This window comes from Heterodontus francisci, chromosome 15, assembly GCF_036365525.1.
Source record: "Heterodontus francisci isolate sHetFra1 chromosome 15, sHetFra1.hap1, whole genome shotgun sequence".
Lineage (NCBI taxonomy): Eukaryota > Metazoa > Chordata > Chondrichthyes > Heterodontiformes > Heterodontidae > Heterodontus > Heterodontus francisci.
Genome location: NC_090385.1, coordinates 47673733 through 47698871, shown reverse-complemented (window position 1 = coordinate 47698871; position 25139 = coordinate 47673733). Strand labels below are relative to the sequence as shown.

Here is a 25139-nt window from a genome sequence, read left to right as displayed (position 1 = left end):
CCCTTAGATGCCCTGCTTTATTACAATGAAAGCACACAGTCTCCGGGTCTCACTCCTACTTACAGTACCTTCCTTTTTGGTTGGAAGAGGGCTCCCTGTGTATCCTGAACAAAGAACAGTACAGCACAGGAACAGGCCATTCGGCCCTCCAAGCCTGCGCCGATCTTGATGCCTGCCTAAACTAACACATTCTGCACTTCCGGGGCCCATATCCCTCTATTCCCTTCCTATTCATATATTTGTCAAGATGTCTCTTAAACGTCGCTATCGTATCTGCTTCCACCATCTCCCCTGGCAGCAAGTTCCAGGCACTCACCACCCTCTGTGTAAAAAACTTGCCTCGCACATCCCCTCTAAACTTTGCCCCTCGCACCTTAAACCTATGTCCCCTAGTAACTGACTCTTCCACCCTGGGAAAAAGCTTCTGACTATCCACTCTGTCCATGCCGCTCATAACTTTGTAAACCTCTATCATGTCGCCCCTCCACCTCCGTCGTTCCAGTGAAGACAATCTGAGTTTTTCCAACCTCTCCTTATAGCTGATGCCCTCCAGACCAGGCAACATCCTGGTAAACCTCTTCTGTACCCTCGCCAAAGCCTCCACGTCCTTCTGGTAGTGTGGTGACCAGAATTGCACGCAATATTCTAAGTGTGGCCTAACTAAGGTCTGTACAGCTTTTCTTTCTCTCCCAGGACTGCTTGGGCTTCTGTCACCTTTCCAGCCTTTGTCCTTGTCGGATTTGTGGGGGTGACTAGGAAAGGTTTTCCCCTGGGAAACTGACTTTTAAATGAGAGCAAACTCATCAGCCAGAACAGCTGCCTGCTGGGCTCTATGAACCTTCTGTTCCTCTACATGTATCTTTATGGCAAGTGGGAAGAGAGTTTTAAAATTCCTCTAGCAAAATTACTTGCCTGAGATTTTCATAGCTGAACTGTACTTTAAAAGCCCTCAGCCACTGGTCAAAAGTCAGCTACTTACTCCTCTCAAACTCCAGATAAGTTTGATCAGCTTGCTTCTTGAAGGTTCTGAACTTTTGGCGATAGGCTTCCGGTACTAACTCATCTGCCCCGAGGATCGCATTTTTTGTCAGTTCATAATCTCATGAACTCTCATCTGGCAACATGGAATAAACCTCATGGGCTTTTCCTATTAACTTGCTTTGTATCAGCAGAGTCCAAGCCTCAGCTGGCCACTTTAACTGCCTGCCAGTTTTTCAAAAGACACAAAAAACGCTTCCACATTTCCCTCATTGAATTTTGGGATCAGTTGGGAAAGTTGTAACAATTCTGTACCCAGCCCTGAATTACGCTGCTCCATATTGGCCACGCTTTCATTGGGGTTTCTCTGTCGCCCCCTCTCTCTCTCTTGGCATTCTTTCTGGAAGGTTCTTTCTCTTTCTCTCTCCTGTCTCTCTCTCTTTCTTTCTCCTGTCTTTTTCTTCACGTTCCTTCTGGAAGGCTCTTTCTTTCTCTTTCTCCTCTATTTTTCTCTTTCCTCAAATTCAAGTTTCCTCTGTTTCAATTGTAGCTTTGCTAGCAATACCCTGTCGGGGTCTACTTCCAACCCTGTTTCTGCTCCTTCAGATTCAAGGGAAAAATGGTTGGCCACTAGTCTTAGGAATTCAGACTTCCTAACCTTGCCACGCACAGTGATCCCACACTGCTCAGCCATTTTCCTCAACTCCTCCATAGACAGTTCTTTTAACTTAGCCCAAGTTGCTTCAATAAAAGCAAAATACTGCAGATGCTGGAAATCTGAAATAAAAGCAAGAATTGCTGGAAATACTCAGCAGGTCTGGCAGCATCTGTGGAGAGAAAAGCAGAGTTAACGTTTCAGGTCAGTGACCCTTCATCAGAACTGGCAAATATTAGAAATGTAATAAGTCTTAAGCAAGTAAAGTGGGGGTGGGGAAGAGATAACAAAAGAGTAGGTGTTGATAGGACAAGGTCACAGAGAATAACTGACCAGAAGGTCATGGAGCAAAGGCAAATGGTATGTTAATGGTGCGGTGAAAAACAAAGCGTTAGTGCAGAGAGGTTGTTAATTGACAGAAAACTGAACAGCCTGGCCCCAAGCACAAACATGAAAAAAGTGGGTAGGCACGGTAGAAACAAACTAAAATAAAAGAAACAAATAAAAAAGAAATAAAAATAAAAAGGGGGGGGGCCTGTCATGCCCTGAAATGATTGAATTCAGTGTTCAGTTGGCAGGCTATAGCGTTCAGTTAACGACTATGAATATGCAAAGCGGCCACGCTAGAATGCATATGCGATAAACACACACGCAGATAGAGACAGAAAAAGTAGAAGGAATAAAGGGGAAAAGTTTGAGGCAATATCTGGTAGTTATTTATGGTCCTTTGAGTTCAATGTGGAGTCTTTGGTTGCCGATAAGTCTTGCTGTTCATTGGGGCCCAGTGCATGCTTTAACTTGTTTCGATGTAGGAGTCTTCTCTCTCTTGAGGTTTAAGCAACTTCACAGAGTCTGGAGGTTTTTGAGAAAGCGAGAGAGAGCTCTCTTGTTCCAGTTTCAGTTGTAGTCTGCAGTCTGACCTCAAACTTTCTGTGTCTTGTTCAAAAAGCCTGGACGAGCTGGTTAGTCATGTGACCAGCTGGCTTAACCACACCTGTGTTTGTGGATTCCAAAGCTCTTGGTGGGGGGGGTGTAGTACTGTCTCTTACCCCGACAAGATGTGGATCACCATTTCCCAGCCCAATCTCTGTTAATTGAATCCGTCAGCAATTCTTTTGTCTCTCTAAGCATTGTTTCTTAGTAGACCGCATTTGTTGACAACGCGAACGGTAGGTGGCGCTGTTTTGGCACATGCGCAAATACAGCATGTGCCACGAAAACGTCACAGATTGCGACTGGAGCAGCTGCCAGGACTAAAGATGGCGCTGCTCAAAGAATCACACAGAAGCAACCTAACGAACACGTGGCAGTATACAATGGCCGGAGGGAGAGAGCAGCGCGGGGGCCGGGGAGAGCAGCGTTGAGGGTGTCGGGGGTGGGGGGTGGAAAGAGAGGGGGGGGTGGAAAGAGAGGGGGGGGTGGAAAGAGAGGGGAGGGGGGGGAAAGAGAGGAGGGGGGGAGAGAGGAGGGGGGGAAAGAGGGGAAAGAGAGGAGGGGGGGAAAGAGGGGAAAGAGAGGAGGGGGGGAAAGAGGGGAAAGAGAGGAGGGGGGGAAAGAGGGGAAAGAGAGGAGGGGGGGAAAGAGAGGGGAGGGAGAGGGGGAGAAGAGAGGGGAGGGAGAGGGGGAGAAGAGAGGGGAGGGAGAGGGTGGGGAAAGAGAGGGGAGGGAGAGGGGGAGAAGAGAGGGGAGGGAGAGGGTGGGGAAAGAGGGGAGGGAGGGGGGGGAAAGAGAGGGGAGGGAAGGGGTGGGAAAGAGATAGGAGGGAGGGGGGAAAGAGAGGGAGGGGAGGGGGGGAGGGGCAGCGGAGTGGAAGAGGAGTGCCTTTTTCTGTGCATGCGCCAGAAACACAACAGCAAAAGACTTACCGGCCAGTCCCTGGACCCGGCGACACCGAAGTCTTCGCACACTCGCTCCCTACAGCTCTCTACGGCCTCTCGCATCCGGCCCTTTCCATTCAGCCGTTCCCTCCAGCTGCAGATGCCCAATTCAGTTGCTTCTCCCCTACTTCTCCACAGTACTTCAGGGATTGCAACTGTCTGGTCCCTGCATTTTGCATGCTCCAACTCCCCACCCCTCCCCCCTCTCTATCTACCCCCCTACCTCCACCCTCCCTCTACCCCCCTACCTCCACCCTCCCTCTACCCCCCTACCTCCACCCTCCCTCTACCCCCCTACCTCCACCCTCCCTCTACCCCCCTACCTCCACCCCTCCACCACAGTTGAATATCTGAAGTGCAGTTGCAAAGTCGGGAAAATAGCATGCAAAACAAAGCCTCAACAATTCTGGGGTTAATTATTGAGAAGTTTTATTAAGTTCATTAAGCATCCGAGGAACTGCTGTGCATGGATACATGAGTGTTGTGTTTCCAGCATTCCCGTTAGACAGACAGGCCGAGTCTCTGCTATGCACAGCTAAAGAGATTGTTCCTGGAGAGCCTTGTGGTGAATGAACGCTTGGCTCTCTATTCCACTACTGTATTGTCCATGTGAAGAAGGCAAAGTCACAAGAGTCTGAGCTCAGTCTATTCTTGGTGAATGTTCCCCAAACGCATCCCAATGTGCACTCCCAATTCATCCATAAATGCAATGTTCCTTTCCACATCGTGACCAGCTCCGCAGCGTGATCCAGTTGCCTTCGTTGCTTGAATGCTGACCTTAAGTCTCAAGGATTGTTTTCTCGACGGCATGTTTTACATGAAAAGAAATAAAGCAAATCAGAGTCAGAGCTTGCCTCCCTCCATCCACTGAAATTACTGTTGTGCACACCTTTTTAAGTTCTGCAGTGAAGGCACCAATTGATAATGTCGCCAATGAAGCACTTATTACCCACCTCAGATGCAGGAATCAGCACATCCTTGCGTCCTCTCCTGCACTGCCTCCTTTGCTTGAATGCCGTCCTAAAGTGTCAAAAATTGTTTTCTCAAGGGCACGTTTTACATGAAAGGAAATAAGGAAAGAACATCAGTGTCAGAGCTTCCCTCCCTCCAATGAAATTACTGTTGAACATGCTTTGTGTTCTGCGGTAAAGGCATGTACTGATAACACCGCCAATGAATCACTTAGTACCCACCTCAGCTGTAGGAGGCAGGATGATGTTACTGCCCCTATCTCGTGATGGTTCAATGCTGCTCTCAGGGAAAACATGAATAATGTGAGGGTGCTGGAAAAGAAGCACATTTCTTTTGGACTATGAACATAAAGCTGGCCATTTAGCCCAGCAGTTCCCTGCTAGTGGTTATGTTACTCGTGCGCCTTCCCATCCATTCCCATTTAATCCTGCCTACTACTATCACCAGTTGTGTTCACAGCAAGAGCATTCACATTTCTGCTACCACTGGACACGGCATGCTTGTTTCTTTTAGTGCTCAGTCTCTTCTTGCTGAATGTTCCCCAAGTGTTTGAACCCTTTGGACGCCCTCTCTGCTTGACAGGCAGCAGCTGGCAATTGCGGACTCTCATAAGGCTCTGCATGGTTGTTTCAAAGGCGGATGGGGAAACAGGTGGCTGTGTGCCCATGTGCACTGCTCTGATGGGTGTAGGAGCAGGTAACTGTGTGCCCATGTGCACTGCTCTGATGGGTGTAGGAACAGGTGGCTGTGTGCCCATGTGCACTGCTCTGATGGGTGTAGGAGCAGGTAACTGTGTGCCCATGTGCACTGCTCTGATGGGTGTAGGAACAGGTAACTGTGTAACTGAGCAGCAAGGAGAGGGTACCGCAGGTAGGGGAAGTGGAGCTTTGAACAGGCAGGCATATGTATGGTCCATCAGATCATTAGGCCAGGGGGTGAGACGCTCAGGATCCAGGGTTTGTGACACGTGACTGATGTCCAGCGCGTGGTCACCTCCATCCGAAGGTGCTTCCGGGCAATTGTTGGGCATAGTAAATGGCTCCATCTCATCAGCCAGTCCTTACTGCCAGCGGAGAGTCTGTTGCCGCAGCCAGTCCAGTCTCCTCACGGGAAACATGAGATGAGATAAGAAATACAGAATGCACTCCATTAAAACGTTACAAAAATGAAAGGGACGGTTAAGATGGTAGGTTGCAGCATATGTATTGCCTGCACACAGCAACTCACAACAGGGACTGGAGAACATGCGGTGGCTCAGACAATGGAAATGTTTTCAAAGCAACTTACAAAGGCAGAGCAACTTACCTTGGAATAATCTCCTGTGTCAAATAAAAATGAAGCAAGTCTCCAAAACGACTAAATAATTCAGATAAAATGCGAGAAAATGCCTGACGAAACCTCTCTTCCTTCCACTTTCAAAAAGTCGCGCTGAAGCTTTGACGCATGCGCAGAGGCCAACCTGGCGCGTTGCCCGAGGAAGACAACGTAACGCGATGACGTCATCTGCGCATGCGCAAAACGGTCCTAGAAGCCGCAGTGCATGCGCAGATATCAGGGACCGTATGCGTACTGCGTCATCTGCGCATGCGCAAAGCGGTCCCGGCAAGCCGGACCGCAGCGCATGCGCAGAGGGCATGAGACAGTTTGCGCATGTGCGCACCGCGGCGCATCCTGATGACGTCGGCGATGACGTAGCGTTGTCATGAATTACTTTGTTCTTAGTATGCAAATGTCCTCCAGCCAAGTGTCTGGTGATCTCTTTTTAAACAAGTCATTTCTTCACAGCAACAGTTAAAATTACAGTTCATATGACAAAATTTATATGCCTCATTCTTGGCAGGTGGGGGTCTTCATGACAATACTTTTAAAAACGAGTGTGTTAGACAAAGAGCAGGCATTTTGAAATCTTTGCTTTGATCTGCCTAGAGCAAGAGAGGAGGACCCAGAAAAGTGTTATCTATCTCTGGAAAGGAATCCTGCATCTCTTGAGAAGAAACCCTGCATTTGAAAGGTGGCACATTCCTAATGCCTCCAGTCTCTGAAAAATTCCTGCCTCAAGAGTGGTTCCTGTTGTCTGCTATGTTTTAGGAGATCCTGAAATCTCAAGGAAGCTTCTACTGCTAGACTCCTGTTTTGAAAAACACAAGCAGACCTGTTACTACACCCTTTGCTGAAAGACCTGTGTGACGCCTGCTGCATACAAATTGCTTTGACTGCCTACCCATTAAAGACTGTTCATCAACCTCGCCTGGAGAGACATCGAGTGGCATCCGAATATTCGACTGTATTCCACTGTACCGAAAACATCCTACTAGAACGTGATAAACTCAATCATTTTTATTATTCCTTCTATTCCTAACCAACAGCTGTAAAGCAAAAATCCTTTTTCCCCGGTTAACTGGCTTTTTTGATTTCATGTGTGTGTGCATGAGGGCTAAGGAACTAAGGAGTTTTCGTATATATAGATTTGTCTTATTAGTAGTTAAAACCTATTATTTCTTTTCTAAAAAATAGTTTATGTTGTTGTTGTTTAAAGTAACCTGGTTTGGTGTGCTTTATTCTGGGGGACAAATAAAGTGTTTAATTTGGATATTCTCTGGTAGGTGGGAAACTTTATTTGATATGCTATGACCTGTGGAGAAGTGGAACTGAATTAACAGTGCAGTACTCCTGCCTTGGTCGTAACACAATCCTTAGGCTTACTACTTTTCTTGGCAATGTTATAAGCCTTTTCCTTTAATCTAATTTTATGTTCAACTCTTTTTGTTAACCTTAGTTGGACCACCTTTCCTGTGGGGTTTTTATTTCTTAAGCGACTGTATACTTATTGTAAGTTATGAATTAATTCTTTAAATGTTTGCCATTTCCTTATCTACTGTCATAACTTTTAATCGAGTTTCCCAATCCACCTTAGTCAACTCCCCCTTCATACTGTTACAACCGACCGCTCCAGTCAAAGCCCCCAATCAAAATATACGATTCTGATTGTGGTGGGAGAAATGCACTGTTAATTCAATCCCGTCCCTCCACAGATCGCCTAACATATCATTTTAAACTTTCCAAATTAAAGAAAGACCCAGCCAAATTGTACCATCTATTAACTCCTGAATGAGGCTAACCATACCAGGTGTCTTTAATCAACAAATTAACTGTTTAATTAGAAAAACTAAATTCTTAAACACTATGAAGATATAAACAACATTTAAAATAGAAAATCTTAAGAGTCCTTGCAAATTTACAGTCCAATGTTGCTTGAAGTCCTCACAATCGTCCAATGGGGAAAAAAGGTTCTTCCACAGTGGAATAGTCTGTAGTCTAATTCCAGGAGTAAGTGATGCTTTCCATCCTTCAGTGATGGATTTAAACAATTAACAACTTACAAACACTTTCAATAGAATCAATCTGACTTTAGAATTTTTGGGGGATAATAGATTGTCACAGTCTAACTTCCCTTCCTTCAGTTTAAATTACCAGAGATCTCTGTTCCGGCTTGACTTTTTTCTAGAATTTTGAGAAATAATAATTAAACAGACTAAATTCTCTTCCTTCAGTTTAAATGACTGAGAGCTCTTCTTTCAGGTGCTAACACCAGCTGTCTGTCTGTGTTCTGTTAGAACAGACTGTCTTCAACTAAAAAGCCAGTTCAAAATTGAATTGTAACATTGTATATCCTGTCCTGGGTCCCTGAGTGGCTGTTGCCGGGTAACCAGGATGCATTCTCTGAAGCTGGTTGGTTCCCTCTCCATATGGTTGTATCTATCGGCAACCAAAATGCATTTTCTCTAACTCCTGAGGCTGCTGGTTCTTAAAACAGTACCGCTCCTTTTCCAGCCTTAAAGACACACCACATATTCGCCGGAGAAAAAAGCTACGGGACCATGACAATACCTATGTAGTGATATTCAGATTTAAGACCCTAGTTTCTGGTTTAACTAAATCACTGTTAAACTCAATATAAAATTCTACCATATTATTATCACTCTTCCCCAGAGGATCCTTTACTACAAGATTATCAATTAATCCAAGTACAAAAGCAAAATACTGCAAATGCTGGAATTTTGAAAAAAAACAGAACACGTTGGAAATACTCAGCAGGTCTGACAGCAGCAGGAGAAACAGGATTAATGTAAAAAAGGTCAATGGCCTTTTCATAGAATCCTACAGCGAACAGCTATTCATTTAGTCCCCACTTCCTCCTGCTCTTTCCCCCATCTTTTGTCAGAACTTATTTATTCTTAACTCTGTCTCATTGCACAGAATTAGATCTAAAGTAGCCTGTTCCCTAGTTGGTTCCTTGACATACTGATCTAGAAAACTATCGTGAATTCTTTCCATGAACATGTCCTTTTTCGAGCTAAAATCCTTTCTACTGTCCTTATCTCATTTTTTATTATCAGGATAATCCCTACTCCTTTTCTATTTTGTTTATCTCTTGCACAGGTTAAACAAATATACTGGAATATTTAATTCACATCCTTGGCCACTGCAACCACATCTCCATAATGGCTGTTAGATCAAAGCTATTAATTTCTATCTATGCAATTAATTCATCTATTTTGTTGCAAATGCTTCATGCATTCAAATGTAGTACCTTAAGCTTTAAGTTTTTCCTGTTTTTCCACAGATGTCATCTTTGTCACTAATGCCCCATTACCTTTGCTAAGCTCTCTGCCCCTTCCTGAACCACCCTGCTTATTTTTACCCACAACAACGTTTCTCTGCTCTGCATTCTTGACATTTCTCATTGCTTTTGAATTTACTCTTTCCTGAATCCGCCTACCCCTCAACAATAACTTATACTTATATAGCACCTTTAAAGTAATGAAACATGTCAAGGTGCTCACAGAGTCATTAAAAATAAAAAATATGACACTGAACCACTAGAGATATTAGGGTAGATGACCAAAAGCTTGGTCATCTTTAAAGGAATGCTTTAAAGGAGGAAAGCGAGTTAGAGATGCGGAGAGGTTTACGGAGAGAATTTCAGACTTTAGGGCTGAGGCAGCTGAAGCCACAGCCACCAATGGTGGAGCAATTAAATTCAGTGGTGCTAATGAGGCCGGAATTAGATGAGCACAGATAGTTGTAGGGCTGAAGGAGATCACAGAGGTAGGGGAGGGGCCAGGCCATGGAGGGATTTGAAAACAAAGCTAAGAATTTTAAAATCAAATCATTGCTTAATAGGGAGCCAGTGTAGATCAGTGAGCACAGGTAATAGGTGAATGGGATTTGGCGCGAGTTAGAACACGGGCAGCAGAGGTTTGGATGACCTCAAGTTGACAGAGGGTAGAATGTGGGAGGCTGGCGAGGAGTGCATTAGAATAGTCAAGTTAGATAACAAAGGCATGGATGAGGGTTTTAGCAGTAGATGAGCTGAGGCAAAGGCCGAGACGGGCAATGTTACGCAGGTGGAAATAGGCGATCTTGGTGACAGTGGGGATATGTGGTTAAAAGCTTATCTCGGGGTCAAATGTAATACTGGGTTTGTGAACAGCTTGGTTCAGCTTCAGACAGTTACCAGGGAGAGGGATGGAGTTGGTGGCATGGAAGCGGTGTTTGTGGCGGGGTCGAATGCAATGGCTTCAGTTTTCCCAATCTTTAATTGAAGAAATTTCTGCTCATGTCAAGTACTGATGTTAGATAAGCAGTCTGACCATTTAGAGAGAGTGGAAGGGTTGAGGGAGATGATGGTGAGATAAAGCTGGATGTCGCCAGTGTATATGTGGAAACTGGTGTTATGTTTTTGGATGATGTAACTGAGGGACAGCATGCAGATGAGAAATAGGGCCCAAGAGAGACGAGTGGTAATTGTGCAGGAATGGGAACAGAAGCCATTATTTACGATTCTGTGGCTACGATTAGATAGATAAGATTATAACCAGGTGAGTGCAGTCTCACTCAGCTGGACGACGGTGGAATGAGGATGGTGTGATCAACTGTGTCAAAGGCTGCAGACAGGTCGAGAAATACGAGGAGGGATTGTTTACCTTTGTCTTAGCTCTCATAGGATGCCATTTGTGACTTGCTAAGAGCCATTTTGGTACTGTGGCAGAGGCAAAAACATGATTGGAGGGTTTCAAACATAGCGTTCCAGGAAAGATGGGCATGAATTTGAGAGGTGAGAACATATTCAAGGACTTTGGAGAGGAAAAGGAGGAAAGAGGAAAGCTGTTCCGGTCGGGCGAGTTCCATTTAAACCAGGCTGAGATCAGTATCCTGGCAAATCAAATAACTAGGGCAGTAGAGGGGCTTTACACAAATGAGGTCCTATCATCCATCATGCCCTCCCTGAGCACATCTTGTGCACAAGACTCAGCTACTTCTGTCTTGACCATATTTCACTAAACTACTAACCACCCAACTTCCCAATTCCCATGCTGGCAGGCATTGTTAACATCTATCTCTCCTCAGTTTCTATCCCATTATCCTTCAAATTTTCCATAATTACCAAGGTTCCCTCTGACATATTTTTGGAGTGTGCAGGCCATTTCTTTAAAGTGTGTGACCCCTTTAAAATTTTTTGTGCAGCTGTGCACGTGTGGTAATTTAGAAGGACTGGCTTGTGTGCGGGCTTTTGGGTTGCTGCATCAATACATGCACAACTTAAGAGTGAACATTGGTCATCTCCCTCCCCCCAAGAAAAACCTTGAACCCTCCATCCTTGCAAACTATAGACCCATCTCCAGCTCGTTGACTAGCTCCTGGATCAGTGTCCAGGTAACTCACTGATGTTGCACAATGCCTGCAATCTCGCACCCCAGCTCAACAACTCTTGAGCTGAAGTTTTTCAAGACATAGACGCTTATTGTAGATGAGGTTGGCCAGAATTGCGTGCTGTCTACAAATTCCCACATGCTGCAGTTGTGGCGCACCACTGACTCTGTCATCCCTAAATAGCATTAACCTACATGAACTTGTATAGATTGTCACAGTCTAGCTGTAGATTGATGGAGTGGAAGTGGATGGTCATGAAGACTTCAATATTGTGGACATAGAAACATAGAAAATAAGAGCAGGAGTAGGCCATTTGGCCCTTCGAGCCTGCTCCGCCATTCATTATGATCATGGCTGATCATCCAACTCAGTAACCTGTTCCCGCTTTTGTCCCATATCCTTTTATCCCTTTAATAGAAATATTATTTCTACATAAGCAACCCATCTACAATTTATGGTGCTGTGGCGTTTGGGAAATTCAGCAATGTTTGCAAAAAACTACAATTTGAAATGCTTTATTGTACTTTGGTAAAAATATTAGAAATTTCTAATAATAATCATTTTGTTCTTGTAGACTGCGAGTCTGACTCAAGCACAAGAGCATATTCAAGTTTGTTGGGATATTTGGACGACACTGAAATCCACAGCAGCAGGTCAGTATTCAAGGGCAGCCTGGATCTGTCATACAGAGCAAAATCTCAGAGCACTTGTAGCTGTTCGAGGCCTGGGCTAAGGGACTCTAACGTGGCCAAGTACAGTAATTCAATTCATTTGCTGAGTGGGTATTGATTTTAAAAAAATACAATTGGCAAAATTTCAATTTATATTATGTGTAAATTATAGGTACTGATTGCAATGGTGGTCAGCCAGAATTAAGAATGTTAACGTGGAGGCAGTGGCATGTTGCTAATGTCACTAGACTGGTAACCCAGAGCCCCTGGCTAATGCTCTGGGGACATGGGTTCGAATCCCACCATGGCAGATGAACATTGTGCAATCATCAGTGAACAACCCCACCTCTGACCTTATAAAGGAGGGAAGGTTATTGATGAAGGAGCTGAAGATGGTTGGGCCCAAGACACTACCCTGAGGAACAGATTAATAAATCTGGAATTAAAAAGCTAGTCCAGTGGTGATCATGAAACCATTGTCGATTGTTGTAAAAACCCATCTGGTTCACTAATGTCCTTTAGGGAAGGAAATCTGCCGTCCTTACCTGGGCTGGCCTACGTGTGACTTCAGACCCACAGCAATGTGGTTGACTCTTAAATGCCACTCAGTTATATCAAACCACTGCAAAGTCTAAGAGAAGGAATGAAACCGGACCGAAAACTTGGCATTGACCTTGGCACCGGAAACAACAATGGCAAACCCAGCCCTATCAACCCTTCAGGGTCCTCCTTACTAACATGGTCCATCTCTGACCCTTCCCTTCCTCGACTTCTCTGTCTCCATCTCTGGGGATAGGTTGTCTACTAATATCCATTATAAGCCCACCGACTCTCAGCTACCTCGACTACACTTCTTTACACCCTACCTCCTGCAAGGACTCCATTCCATTCTCCCAGTTTCTCCGTCTCCGACGCATCTGCTCTGATGATGCTACCTTCTATGAGGGTGCTTCTGATATGACCTTTTTCCTCAACCGAGGATTTCCCCCCACTGTGGTTGACAGGGCACTCAACCGTGTCCGGCCCATTCCCCGCACCTCTACCCTCACCCCTTCCCCTCCCTCCCAGAACCGTGACAGGGTTCCCCTTGTCCTCACTTTTCACCCCATCAGCCTCCATATCCAAAGGATCATCCTCCGCCATTTCCGCCACCTCCAGCGTGATGCCACTACCAGTCGCATCTTCCCCTCCCTTCCCCTGTCAGCATTCCGAAGGGATCGTTCCCTCCGCGACACCCTGGTCCACTCCTCCATTACCCCCACCACCTCGTCCCCGTCCCAGGGCACCTTCCCCTGCAATCGCAGGAGGTGTAATACCTGCCCATTTACCTCCTCTCTCCTCACTATCCCAGGCCCCAAACACTCCTTTCAGGTGAAGCAGCGATTTACTTGTACTTCTTTCAATGTAGTATACTGTATTCGCTGCTCACAGTGTGGTCTCCTCTACATTGGGGAGACCAAGCGCAGACTGGGTGACCGCTTTGCGGAACATCTCCGCTCAGTCCGCAAGCAGGACCCTGAGCTTCCGGTTGCTTGCCATTTCAACACTTCCCCCCTGCTCTCATGCTCACATCTCTGTCCTGGGATTGCTGCAGTGTTCCAGTGAACATCAACGCAAGCTCGAGGAACAGCATCTCATCTACCGATTAGGCACACTACAGCCTGCCGGACTGAACATTGAGTTCAATAATTTCAGAGCATGACAGCCCCCCATTTTACTTTCATTTTTAGTTATTTTTTCTTCTTTTTTTTTACATTCTTTTTTACATTTTTTACAATTTTTTTTTGCATTTATTTCATTTCATCTTAGTTTGTTCAGTTTGCTTACCCACTGTTTTTTTTCAGGTTTGCACTTGCTGCTGTTCAATATTCAGTGTATTAACAGCTAATCTGTACTAATGCTTTGTCTTTCAACACACCATTAACATATTGTTTGCCTTTGCTCCGTGACCTTTTGGTCAGCTATGTGGCCTGGTCCAATCTCGACCTCCTTTGTTATCTCTTGCCCCACCCCCACCTCACCTACTTATAACCTGTGACTTTTCTAATATTTGTCAGTTCCGAAGAAGGGTCACTGACCCGAAACGTTAACTCTGCTTCTCTTTTCACAGATGCTGCCAGACCTGCTGAGTGGTTCCAGCATTTCTTGTTTTTATTCCTCCTTACTAACCTCTGGGGGCTTGTGCCAAAATTGGGAGAGCAGTCCCACAGACTAGTCAAGCAACAGCCTGACATAGTCAAACTCACAGAATCATACCTTGCAGACAATGTCCCAGACACCACCATCACCATCCCTGTGTATGTCCTATCCCACCGGCAGGACAGACCCACCAGAGGTGGCAGCACAGTGGTATCCAGTCGGGAGGGAGTTACCCTGGAAGTCCTCAACATTGATTCCGGATCCCAAGAAGTCTCGTGGCATCAGGTCAAGCATGGACAAGGAAACCTCCTGCTGATTACCACCGACTGCTCGGCTGATGAATCAGTCCTTCTCTATGTTGAACACTAATTGGAAGAAGCACTGAGGGTAGCAAGGGCACAGAATGTACTCTGGGTGGGAGACTTCAATGTTTATCACCAAGAGTGGCTCGGTAGCATAACTATTGGCCGAGTCCTAAAGGACATAAAGGACGGGGTCTGCGGCAGGTGGTGAGGGAACCAACAAGAGGGAAAAACCTACTTGACCTCGTCCTCACCAATCCACCTGTTGCTGATGCATCTGTCCATGACAGTATTGGTAGGAATGACCACCACACAGTCCTTTTGGAGACACAGTCATTTTGGAGACGAAGTATCGTTTTCACAGATGAAGTCCCATTTTCACACTGAGGGTACCCACCATCATGTGTGGCACTACCACCGTACTAAATGGGATAGATTTCAAACAGATCCAGCAACTCAAAACTAAGCATCCATGAGGCGCTGTGGGCCATCAGCAGCAGTAGAGTTGTATTCAACCATAATCTGTAACCTCCCGGCCTGGCATATCCCCCACTCTATCATTACCATCAAGCCGGGGGACCAACCCTGGTTAAATGAAGAGTGCAGGAAGGCATGCCAGGAGCAGCACCAGGCATACCTAAAAATGAGGTATCAGCATGGTGAAGCTACAACACAGGACTACTTGCATGCCAAACAGCTGAAGCAGCATGCAATGTTCAGGGCTAAGTGATTCCACAACCAACGGATCAGATCTAAGCTCTGCATTCCTGCCATATCCAGTCGGGAGTGGTGTTGGACAATTAAACAACCGACAGAAAGAAGAGGCTCCACAAACATCCTCATCCTCAATGATGGGGTAGCCCAGCACATCAGTGCAAAAGACAAGGCTGAAGCATTTGCATCCATCTTCAGCCAGAAGTACTGAGTGGATGATCCATCTTGGCCTCCTCCTGAGGTCCCCAGCATCACAGATGCCAGTCTTCAGCCAATCTGATTCTCTCCATGTGATATCAAGAAACAGCTGAAGGCACTGGATACTGCAAAGACAATGGGCCCTTGACAACATTCCAGCAATAGTACTGAAGACTTGTACTCCAGAACTAACCACGCTTCTAGCCAAGCTGTTCCAGTTCAGCTACATTTAGACATCTACCCGGCACAGGTATGACCTGTGCACAAAAAGCAGGACAAATCCAACCCGGCCAGTTACCACCCTATCAGTCTAGTCCCGATCATCAGCAAATTGAAGGGGTCGTCGACAGTGCTATCAAATGACACTTGCTCAGCAATAACCTGCTCACTGACGCTCAGTTTGGGTTCTGCCAGGACCACTCAGCTCCTGACCTCATTACAGCCTTGGTCCAAACATGGACGAAAGAGCTGAACTCCAGAGGTGAGGTGAGAGTGACTGCCCTTGACACCAAGGCAGCATTTGACCAAGTATGGCATGAAGGAGCCCTAGCAAAACTGAAGTCAATGGGAATCGGGGAAAAATTCTCTGCTGGCTGGAGTCATACTTAGCACAAAGGTAGATGGTTGTGGTTGTTGGAGATCAGTCATCTCAGTCCCAGGACATCACTGCAGGAGTTCCTCAGAGTAGTGTCTTAGGCCCAACCATCTTCAGCTGCTTCATCAATAACCTTCCCTCCATCATAAGGTCAGAGGTGGCGCTGTTCGCTGATGATTGCACAATGTTCAGCACCATTCGCGACTTCTCAGATACTGAAGCAGCCCATGTTCATATGCAGCAAGACCCGGACAACATCCAGGCTTGGGTTGATAAGTGGCGAGTAACATTCACGCCACACAAGTGCCAGGCAATGACCATCTCCAACAAGAGAGAATCTAACCATCTCCCCTTGACATTCAATGGCATTAACATTGCTGAATCCCCCACTATCAACATCCTAGGGGCTACCATTGACCAGAAACTGAACTAAACCAGCATGTAAATGCTGTCATTACAAGAGCTAGGAATTCTGCAGCAAGTAACTCACCTCCTGACTCCCCAAAGCCTGTCCACCATCTGCAAGGCACAAGTCAGCAGTGTGATGGAATACTGTCCACTTGCCTGGATGGGTGCAACTCCAACAACACTCAAGAAGCTTGACACCATCCCCTTGATTGGCACCCCATATACCACCTTCAATGTTCACTCCCTCCACCACTGATGCACAGTGGCAGCAGTGTGTACCATCTACAAGATGCACTGCAGGAACTCACCAAGGCTCCTTCAACAGTACCTTCCAAACCCACAACCTCTACCACCTAGAAAGACAAGGGCAGCAGATGCATAGGAACACCATCAGCTGCAAGTTCCCCTCCAAGCCACACACCATCCTGACCTAGAACTATATTGCCGCTCCTTCACTGTCGCTTGGTCAAAATCCTGGAACTCCTTTCCTAACAGCACTGTTTGACTGAGCAGTTCAAGAAGGCAGCTCACCACCACCTTCTCGAGGGCAATTAGGGATGGACAATAAATGCTGGCCTTACCAGCAACGCTCACATGCCCCGAACGAATAAAAAAAAATTAGTTTGTGTGCTTTTTTAGAAAAGAGACTCACGAGCATGGTGTTATATTTTCTAATTGGTGCCCATTTGAACAGTTTAAAAAACTATTCTTGTGCCAATTTAGTAATATCTTAGCCTGCACTTACATTCAATTTTCCAAACTGGAGTGAGGGACCATGGAGACATTTTTCATTTTCACTGCATGGGCAGTGATCTAGTAGAGTGGATCACTTGCCTGTTATAGAACCTTCCCAGTTTTCATTCTATTAATTTCAATAGGATGAACCTTGGCTGAGCTCTACAATGGGCAGGTGATCCGCTCAACCAGATTACTGTTCAAGTGGTAGACAAAAATTTACCCAAAAGTCATTTCTCAGCTGTATTTCTAAAACATATCTTCAACACATGTCACTCACCCTTCAATCTAAATGATCGAACCTAATTGGCAAGCAGTAAATTCTGTAAAGAAGTTTTACTAAGATATGTTTTCAACTTGATGGTGGATGTGGAGAGATATTTGAGCATATTGAAAGTTCCTTTCTTCCAGTACAGCAGTGTCTGTTGAATATTCATTTTACCTGCAGTATTTCTTTTGTATTGCTTTTGAATTGGCTGTTCTATTTTCTAATTTAAGCTTCACTATTTAGTATTCAATGCCAAGGCGTCAGTGTATTGAAATTATATCCAACAATGTACTGTGAATTTTAAAAGTGTGTTAATATTTTGAACTTTAAGAATGCAGCTCTGCTGAATGTGGCAATTTTAGTGTACAATCAATGTGACTGTTTCTCTTTTTCTGTAGGTGATGTCTCAAAAGACCCTACAGAGACCCTGTTACTTCTTTATGAGTTTGAAGCCAGGGCTAAGCTAAATGATCCAGCAATAGAGAATGTATTGGAGAGAGTGTTGCAACTTCAGCATATAGAGCCCAAAACACTGGAAACCTTGGCCTGTAAGCATTAACCCTTTCAGCCTTGATGAGCATCTTGGCTAAGTTACTTGTAGACCAGTTAATTGTTGATTTGTAAGCTAGGGTTACTGCAGATGTGACAGCTTAATGTAGTTGAATGTAATGTAAGCTTCACATCAGTCTCTGACTTTTAGTCCATCAAGTGGCTACCAGTCTGGGAATTAGTCTTTTTTCTGGTGGTCTCGTCATTTATCGCACATTTAATTCCAAAGTGCTGTCTTGTTTGTCCAGGTAACAAAAGCCCTACTCTTCAAAGTAATTCAGCACTGTATGTATTTGAGTATTGTTATTTAAATGCTGTCTAAAGTGAACTGCTAACCTGTCAAGCCCCTTGTAATCTAACAGGAAATTTTTCTCGTTCATTCCCCTTCTGTCCTGTATGAGAATCCTCAGCTCTTGACAGACGGGCTGGGTGCTATAAATGTCTATCTACATAGAGTCAATATTATGATCATTGTAGGATTTTTAATTTCAGTGAAGGATTATTTAAAAAAACAAAGTTATCACTACTTAACAGCTCCCTGTGAATTCCCCTTTTCAAATACTTTAAGATTATGATATAATATTGAGTGAATATACCTTTTCAGTTGAACATCTCACAGTGCTAAACGAAATGAACTACTTTTGATCTACAATGATTGTCATGTAGGCAATTAAATACTGTAATAAAAATATGAATTTTTTAGAAAGCTTATATGCTAGTTGATTTTCATATTCTCAGATTGCTGATTTCTGACCACCTTGCTGTTTTTTAAACAATTTATAACTTGATTGGAGCATGATATCCTAATTCATTTAAAACTTAGTAATATAAATGACCGATTCAGATAGAATCATGTCATGCAAATAGGTCTCAGTATTAAGTTACTGCGAAGGGAATTAAAAGAAGTAGCATAAACATGATTCTGGAGAAGGAGAACATTAAGAGATATGGTGAGAAGGTTGGGTTGTTGAGCTATATGGCCATCTTCCAGAAAATCCTATTTGTATGTCAACATCAAAGTTACTGTTGCTGAATTTTATTGCCCTGAATTTCCATAGGCTGTACTTGTGCTAGGATTGTGCCCATTACTGACATCCAGCCTTGACCCTGTTGAATTTTATGAAGGGTCATAGGAAGAGCATCCAAGTTGCATTGGTCCGGCACACATTTGCATCACTGGGGCACATTTCAAGTACCCACCAGCCCCAAGCTTCTGAAAAACCTGGCTTCACTGCCAATTTACAGGGGATGTTGAGGCCCCAGGAACAAAAGAAATTTTCACTTAGAGGCTGTCTTTAGTAAGGGGGCTTTGATCCTCTATAGTAGAGCCCACTACCTCCATTCAGGAGGCTGGTACATATCTCCTTACTTGGTATACTAGCTTCCGACCTTACGCCAGATCCTTCTAAGGCTGAGAATGCTTCCGTGTCCCTTCTGGCGTAGGTACCCTTGTAAGGGGTGAGTGGAAGTTCTTAGTTTATATGAGTCCTGATGGAGTTTCCTGCTGGTCAAGCGGAGGAATTCAACACCAATGTATTTATTATCTTCATTTCCATTTTCAAGTTTTGATTCACTGGTCATGGACAGTTTAAAGATTTGATATCAGATTTTTGTTCTACCTGTGACAAGGTAGCTGACTCAGCCATGCAATATGATTTCAATAGAAAATTCAGAGTGCAATAAATTGTGGGACAAAATATTTGAATTTACACCCTCGATTTATTTTTTCACTTAGTAATTATTTGCTATGGAAAGAGTTCGCCAATCCAGCATTGCTACCGTTACTAGATATCTGTATCAGCCAATGAAAAGTATCTTATGAAAAATCAGTCTTTGGATATGTACAGTCTATCCATTGTGTAGACAGTGGTAAACTTTTAAAGGAAGAATTCAAAGGGTACAACAAATGTACATTCTGTTGAAAAACAAAAACTCGTCAAGAAAGACCCATCCATGGCTCACTCTGGAAGTTAAGGAGAGTATTAGACTAAAAGAAGAGGCTTACAATGTTGCAAAAAATAGTAGCAAGTCTGACAGTTGGGAGTGTTTTAGAAATCAGCAAAGGGCCACCAAAAAGTTGATAAAAAGGGAAAAAATATGAATAAACTAGCCAGCATTACAAAAACATTGTAAGAGCTTTTATAAGTACATAAAAAGGAAGAGAGTTGCTAAAGTAGACATTGGTCCCTTAAAGGCAGAGACAGCAGAAATCATCATGGGGAATGAGGAAATGGCAGAGGCATTGAAGAAATATTTTGTGTATGTCTTCACAGTAGAAGGCTCAAGTTCAATACCAGAAATAAGCAGTATTCTAGGGGCTAAAAGGAGTGAGGAAATTAAGGATATTGATATCAGTCGAGAAAAAGTATTGGAGAAACTTGAGGGACTAAAATCTGACATGTCCCCGGGACCAGATGGCCTACATCCTAGGGTTCTAAAAGAGATAGCTGCAGAGATAATGGGCAGCACAGTGGCGCAGTGGTTAGCACTGCAGCCTCACAGCTCCAGGGACTCGGGTTCGATTCTGGGTACTGCCTGTGCGGAGTTTGCAAGTTCTCCCTGTGACAGCATAGGTTTTCGCCGGGTGCTTCCGGTTTCCTCCCACAGCCAAAGACTTGCAGGTTGATAGGTAAATTGGCCATTGTAAATTGCCCCTAGTGTAGGTAGGTGGTAGGGAATATGGGATTACTGTAGGGTTAGTATAAATGGGTGGTTGTTGGTCGGCACAGACTCGGTGGGCCGAAGGGCCTGTTTCAGTGCTGTATCTCTAAATAAATAAATAATGGATGCGGTGGCTATGATTTTCCAGAATTCCTTAGATTCCAGAATGGTCCTGTTAGATTGGAAGTTAGCAAATGTTACGCTGCTTTTCAAGAAAGGTGGTAGAGAGAAAACAGGGAACTACAGGATAGTTGGCCTAACATCAGTTGTTGGGAAGATGCTGGAAACTATTATCAAAGAAGTCTTAACTTGCACTTGGAAAAGCATAGTATGATTAGAACAAGTCAGCATGGTTTTACAAAAGGGAGATCCTGTTTGACAAATGTATTAAGAGTTTTTTGAGGATGTAACTAGTAGGGTAGATAAAGGGGAACCAGGAGATGTAGTATACCTGGATTTTCAAAAGGCATTTAATAAGGTGCCACATAAAAGATTAATAGTCAAGATGAGGGCTCATGGTATTGGAGGTAATATATCAGTGTAGATAGAGGATTGGTTAACAGACAGGAAGCGGAGAGTGGGCATAAATGGCATTTTCAACTCAGTAGGCAGTGAATAGTGGGGTGTCACAAGGATCAGTGCTGGGGCCTCAGCTACTTACACTCTATATTAATGACCTGGATGAAGCGACAGAGAGTAATGTATCTAAGTTTGCTGATGATACAAAGCTCGGTGGAAAGGTAAACTGCGGGGAGGATGTAGAGAGGCTGCAAAGAGTTATAGACAGGTTAAGTGAGTGGGCAACAAGGTGGCAAATGGAGCATAATGTGGAGAAGTGTGAAGTTGTTCACTTTGGTCGTAAAAATAGAAAAGCAGAATATTTTTTAAAAGGTGTGAAACTGGTTAGTGTTGATGTTCAGAGAGACTTGGGGGTACTCAAATAAGAAACGGACAAAGTTAAAATGCAGGTGCAGCAGGCTATTAGGAAGGCAAATGTAATGTTGGCCTTTATTGAAAGGGGATTGGAGTACAGGAATAAAGAAGTCTTACTAAAATTGTACAGGGCTTTGGTGAGACCACACCTGGAATACTGGGCTGAATTTTAGGCGGCGCCCTTTGAACTCAGCGCGGCGCCCGCATTTAGTAGCATCACTGTGCCGTGCCTCCCCCCGATATTACGTGGGGAGAGGTGGAATATTCGGCGCAGTGAGGAACCCTTTGACAGTTGTGCAGCAGGTGCTGGGGCGCTATTTTAAGCACACCAGCACCTGCTTCCTGACAGCTGTCAAAGAATACTTAACTGACTGTTGAAGAGTGGGGCTGCTGTCAATCTGGCAGTAAAGCAGAAAGTGCTGCAGCAATCCAGCAGGTCAGGCAGCGTCTGTGGAGAGAGAAGCAGAGTTAACTTGTCCAAGTTCACAGACCTGAAAGTTAACTCTGCTTCTTTCTCCGCAGATGCTGCCTGACCTGTTGAGGTACCCCAGCACTTTCTGCTTTGCTGCCACATACTTACCCTGCTGTGTCCCAGTGTCCTGTGAAGTTGCGATCCTCTTCTTCCACTCAAGTGTAACATTCCTTCTTGTAGGGATGCTGCACCTGGGTGAATAATCTTAAATTTGCACATTCCAGGACGTGAGACTTAAATAGACTATAAAAGGTATTATTGAGGTTTACAGAGAACACACTGACGCAAATGGAAATGCACGGGTGTCACAGCAATGTAAATATGTCTTTCACTAAATGTTCCTCACCAACATGCGTGTCCTTTTCTCTGCACAAATGATGTGTGCCAGCATGTCGCGCCAATGTCACATCCCTTTGCACCGTTGGCCCTTCAGAAGAGCCAACGTATGCAATAACGTCATTGCCATGCCACCATAACACATGAGCGTCTCCACGGATGTAGTGACATGGACATTGGCTCAGTCAGCTGCTGCCTCTAATTGTTTACACAAAGATGCTGCAAATGTGGACTGGTGCACAGCAGGTGAGTGAGGGTGATGTGTGGCTTGTAGAGCTCATGTTGGTTCCTATGGAGCAGCTAAGCCACTGGCGTACATCCCTAGCTCGCTGGTAGCCCTGCAGGCAGAGCCTGGGTGCCAGCTGCCCTCCCATGCATCTTTCATATTGTAGGTCCTCAGAGTCCGAGGAGGAACGCTGTTGACATCTCTCCTCATCATGCTAGGCCTATTGGGTGCGTAGTTGTGCAGAGCAGCAAAGAAAGGAGCTGGCCTTTTGGCCCGTAGTACAGGGCATCACCCTATCCATATAGGCATTGGAGGCGCTCTTTCAGCATGCCAATCTCTTGCTAAATGGTGGCTCATGTAGCTCAGTGGCTGGCATTGTATCTCTCCTCTGCAGCAGTGGTGGAGTCTCTCACCGGTGTCGGGAGCCATGTCTGCAAAGGATAGCCCTTATCTCCAAGAAGTCACCCCTCTATCTGAGCCAGTTCAGTGAACAGCGGTGGCAGCCGGGACTGGCGCAAGACCCAGGTGTCATGGCAACTGCCTGAGAAGTGGTCACACATTCACTGCAAGCATCTGAGGTGTTCACATATCAGCTTCACCTAGATTGAGAGGGCTCCTTTAATGGCGACGTCTGCAGGTGGTAGCCTGGTAGTAGGCCTGATGACCACATGAGTGCAGTCTATGAACATTACAACCTATGGTTCTCCGGCAATGGTGTCAGAACCAATGGTCCTCTGGGCCTGGCTGTGAGAGTCCGTCCTGAAACGGACATCCTCACTGGCCCCCCGGTGCAGGGCTTCGGTGACCTCCCTGATGCAGCGGTGCACTGCTGACTGTGTGACCCCGCAAAGGTTTCTGGTGGGCCCCTAAAAGGCTGCAGAGGCATCAGGCTTGAGAACTGCTGCCACTATGAGGAACAAAGGCATGGGATGTCCACTGGAGCCCATGGGCTGCAGGTCATCCTTGAGCAGGGCACACGAGATGTGTCACCACGCTCTCTATGTGCGCAATCTCCTCTGACACTAGTGCTCTGACATCCGATGGCATGTCATTTTGGGCCTGTAGATGCAGGGCAACCATAATGGCGGACTCCCCTTGGGGGCTGCTGCTCATGACCGAGGGCCTCTACGTGGATCGCACCTGCCTGTTGATATTGCCTCTGGCGCATACAGATCCTCACATGCAGAGGATCACACAATGTAGGATGAGCCATACCTATTTCTATGTGATAAATAAAGTTGAATCCTGCATGTATTTGGAGGTTCCTAACAGGGCATGGATTGGTGTTGACGGATACATCAGCTGCTTTCCTGGATCAACTATGTGGTGTGCCATGGCATTGCCCATCTTGGCCAACACTCAGAGTGGCACAACATGATCACATCAAGATCTTACCAGCTGAATCGATTGCCCCCACCATCCATAACACCTTAATGCTCCTGCCCTTTCTGGCATCCTCCCCACACACAGGGTGCCTAGTGTGCCATTGCCTCCTCACAAACACAGAGCGTTCGCTGTTAATGGAGGGATGGTACATGGTACTTCCCTTCATGCCAGCACAGCTTTCCCTCCAGTAATCCTAGACCCCCTCCCTTTCAGAATGCAGACTGCGACCCCTGTGTATCCCCCCCCACCTTTAAGAATTCAGAGTTAGACCCCTGCATATCCCACCCTCCCTCCTCCCTTGCACAATACAGAGTTAGTCCCTGCATATCCCCCCTCCCTCCTCCCAGAATGCAGAGTTAGACCCGTGTATCCCTCCTCCCTTCCGTAATGCAGAGTGAGGACGCCCATTCAATGAAAAATCCAGTAGTTTCAGTGGAGAGGCGGCAGGCTGCATAATCAGCATAGGTAAGTAATCATCACCATATGCTAATTGTGGTGTCACCGCCGTGCGGCGGGGGGGGGGGCCGCAACGAGGTCCCGCCGCCACCGGTAAAATGCAGTGGGCCCGTTTCGACATCAGCTGCCGCACCACGACCCACGGCGTCAAGGGGCCAGTAAAATTCAGCCCACTGTGTGCAGTTTTGGTCTCCACATTTAAGGATATACTTGCAGTGGAGGCAGTGCTGCGAAGATTTACTAAATTGGTCCCTGGGATGAGGGGGTTGTCCTATGATGAGAGGCTGAGCAAATTGGGCCTCTATTTTCTGGAGTTTAGAAGAATGAGAGGCGATCGAATAGAGACATACAAGATTCTAAAAAGGCTTGATAGGGTAGACGCTGAGAGATTGTTCCCACTGGTCAGGGAATCTAGAACACGGGGGCACTGTCTCAGGATAAGGGGTCAATCATTCAGGACTGAGATGAGGAGAAATTACTTCACTAAAAGGGTTGTGAATCTTCGGAATTCTCTACCCCAGCGGGTTGTGGATGCTGCATCATTGAATACATTTAAGGCTGGCATAGATAGATTTTTGGTCTCGCAGGGAATCAAGGGATATGGGGAGCGGGCAGGAAAGTGGAATTGAAGTCCAAGATCATCCACGATCGTATTGAATGGCGGAGCAGGCTCGATGGGCCATATGGTCTACTTCTGCTCCTATCTCTTGAGTTCTTGTGATAATAGACATTTTATTTTCTTATAAATTAAAGCCTTATCCATGGAATCTCCTGCTCACTACCCATCAGTCTGTAAAAAGGCCTTGAAGATTGCCGTATCTCTTCAAAAGAAGCAGCCTGATATGGATGTAACACGATGCAGGTTAGTAACCAAGCCAGAGTGAATGAAGAACC

At 45.4% G+C, this 25139-nt stretch overlaps 1 protein-coding gene across 1 annotated transcript in view; it reads left to right on the top strand.

Annotated features, from left to right (window-relative positions):
* tex11 (testis expressed 11) overlaps positions 1–25139 on the top strand; it is a 245081-nt gene that overhangs the window by 176654 nt on the left and 43288 nt on the right. The window contains exons 24-26 of the mRNA XM_068046993.1: positions 11771–11849; positions 17625–17774; positions 24999–25107. Coding sequence (XP_067903094.1) covers positions 11771–11849; positions 17625–17774; positions 24999–25107 — 338 coding nt within the window. The remainder of the gene's footprint in view (positions 1–11770; positions 11850–17624; positions 17775–24998; positions 25108–25139) is intronic.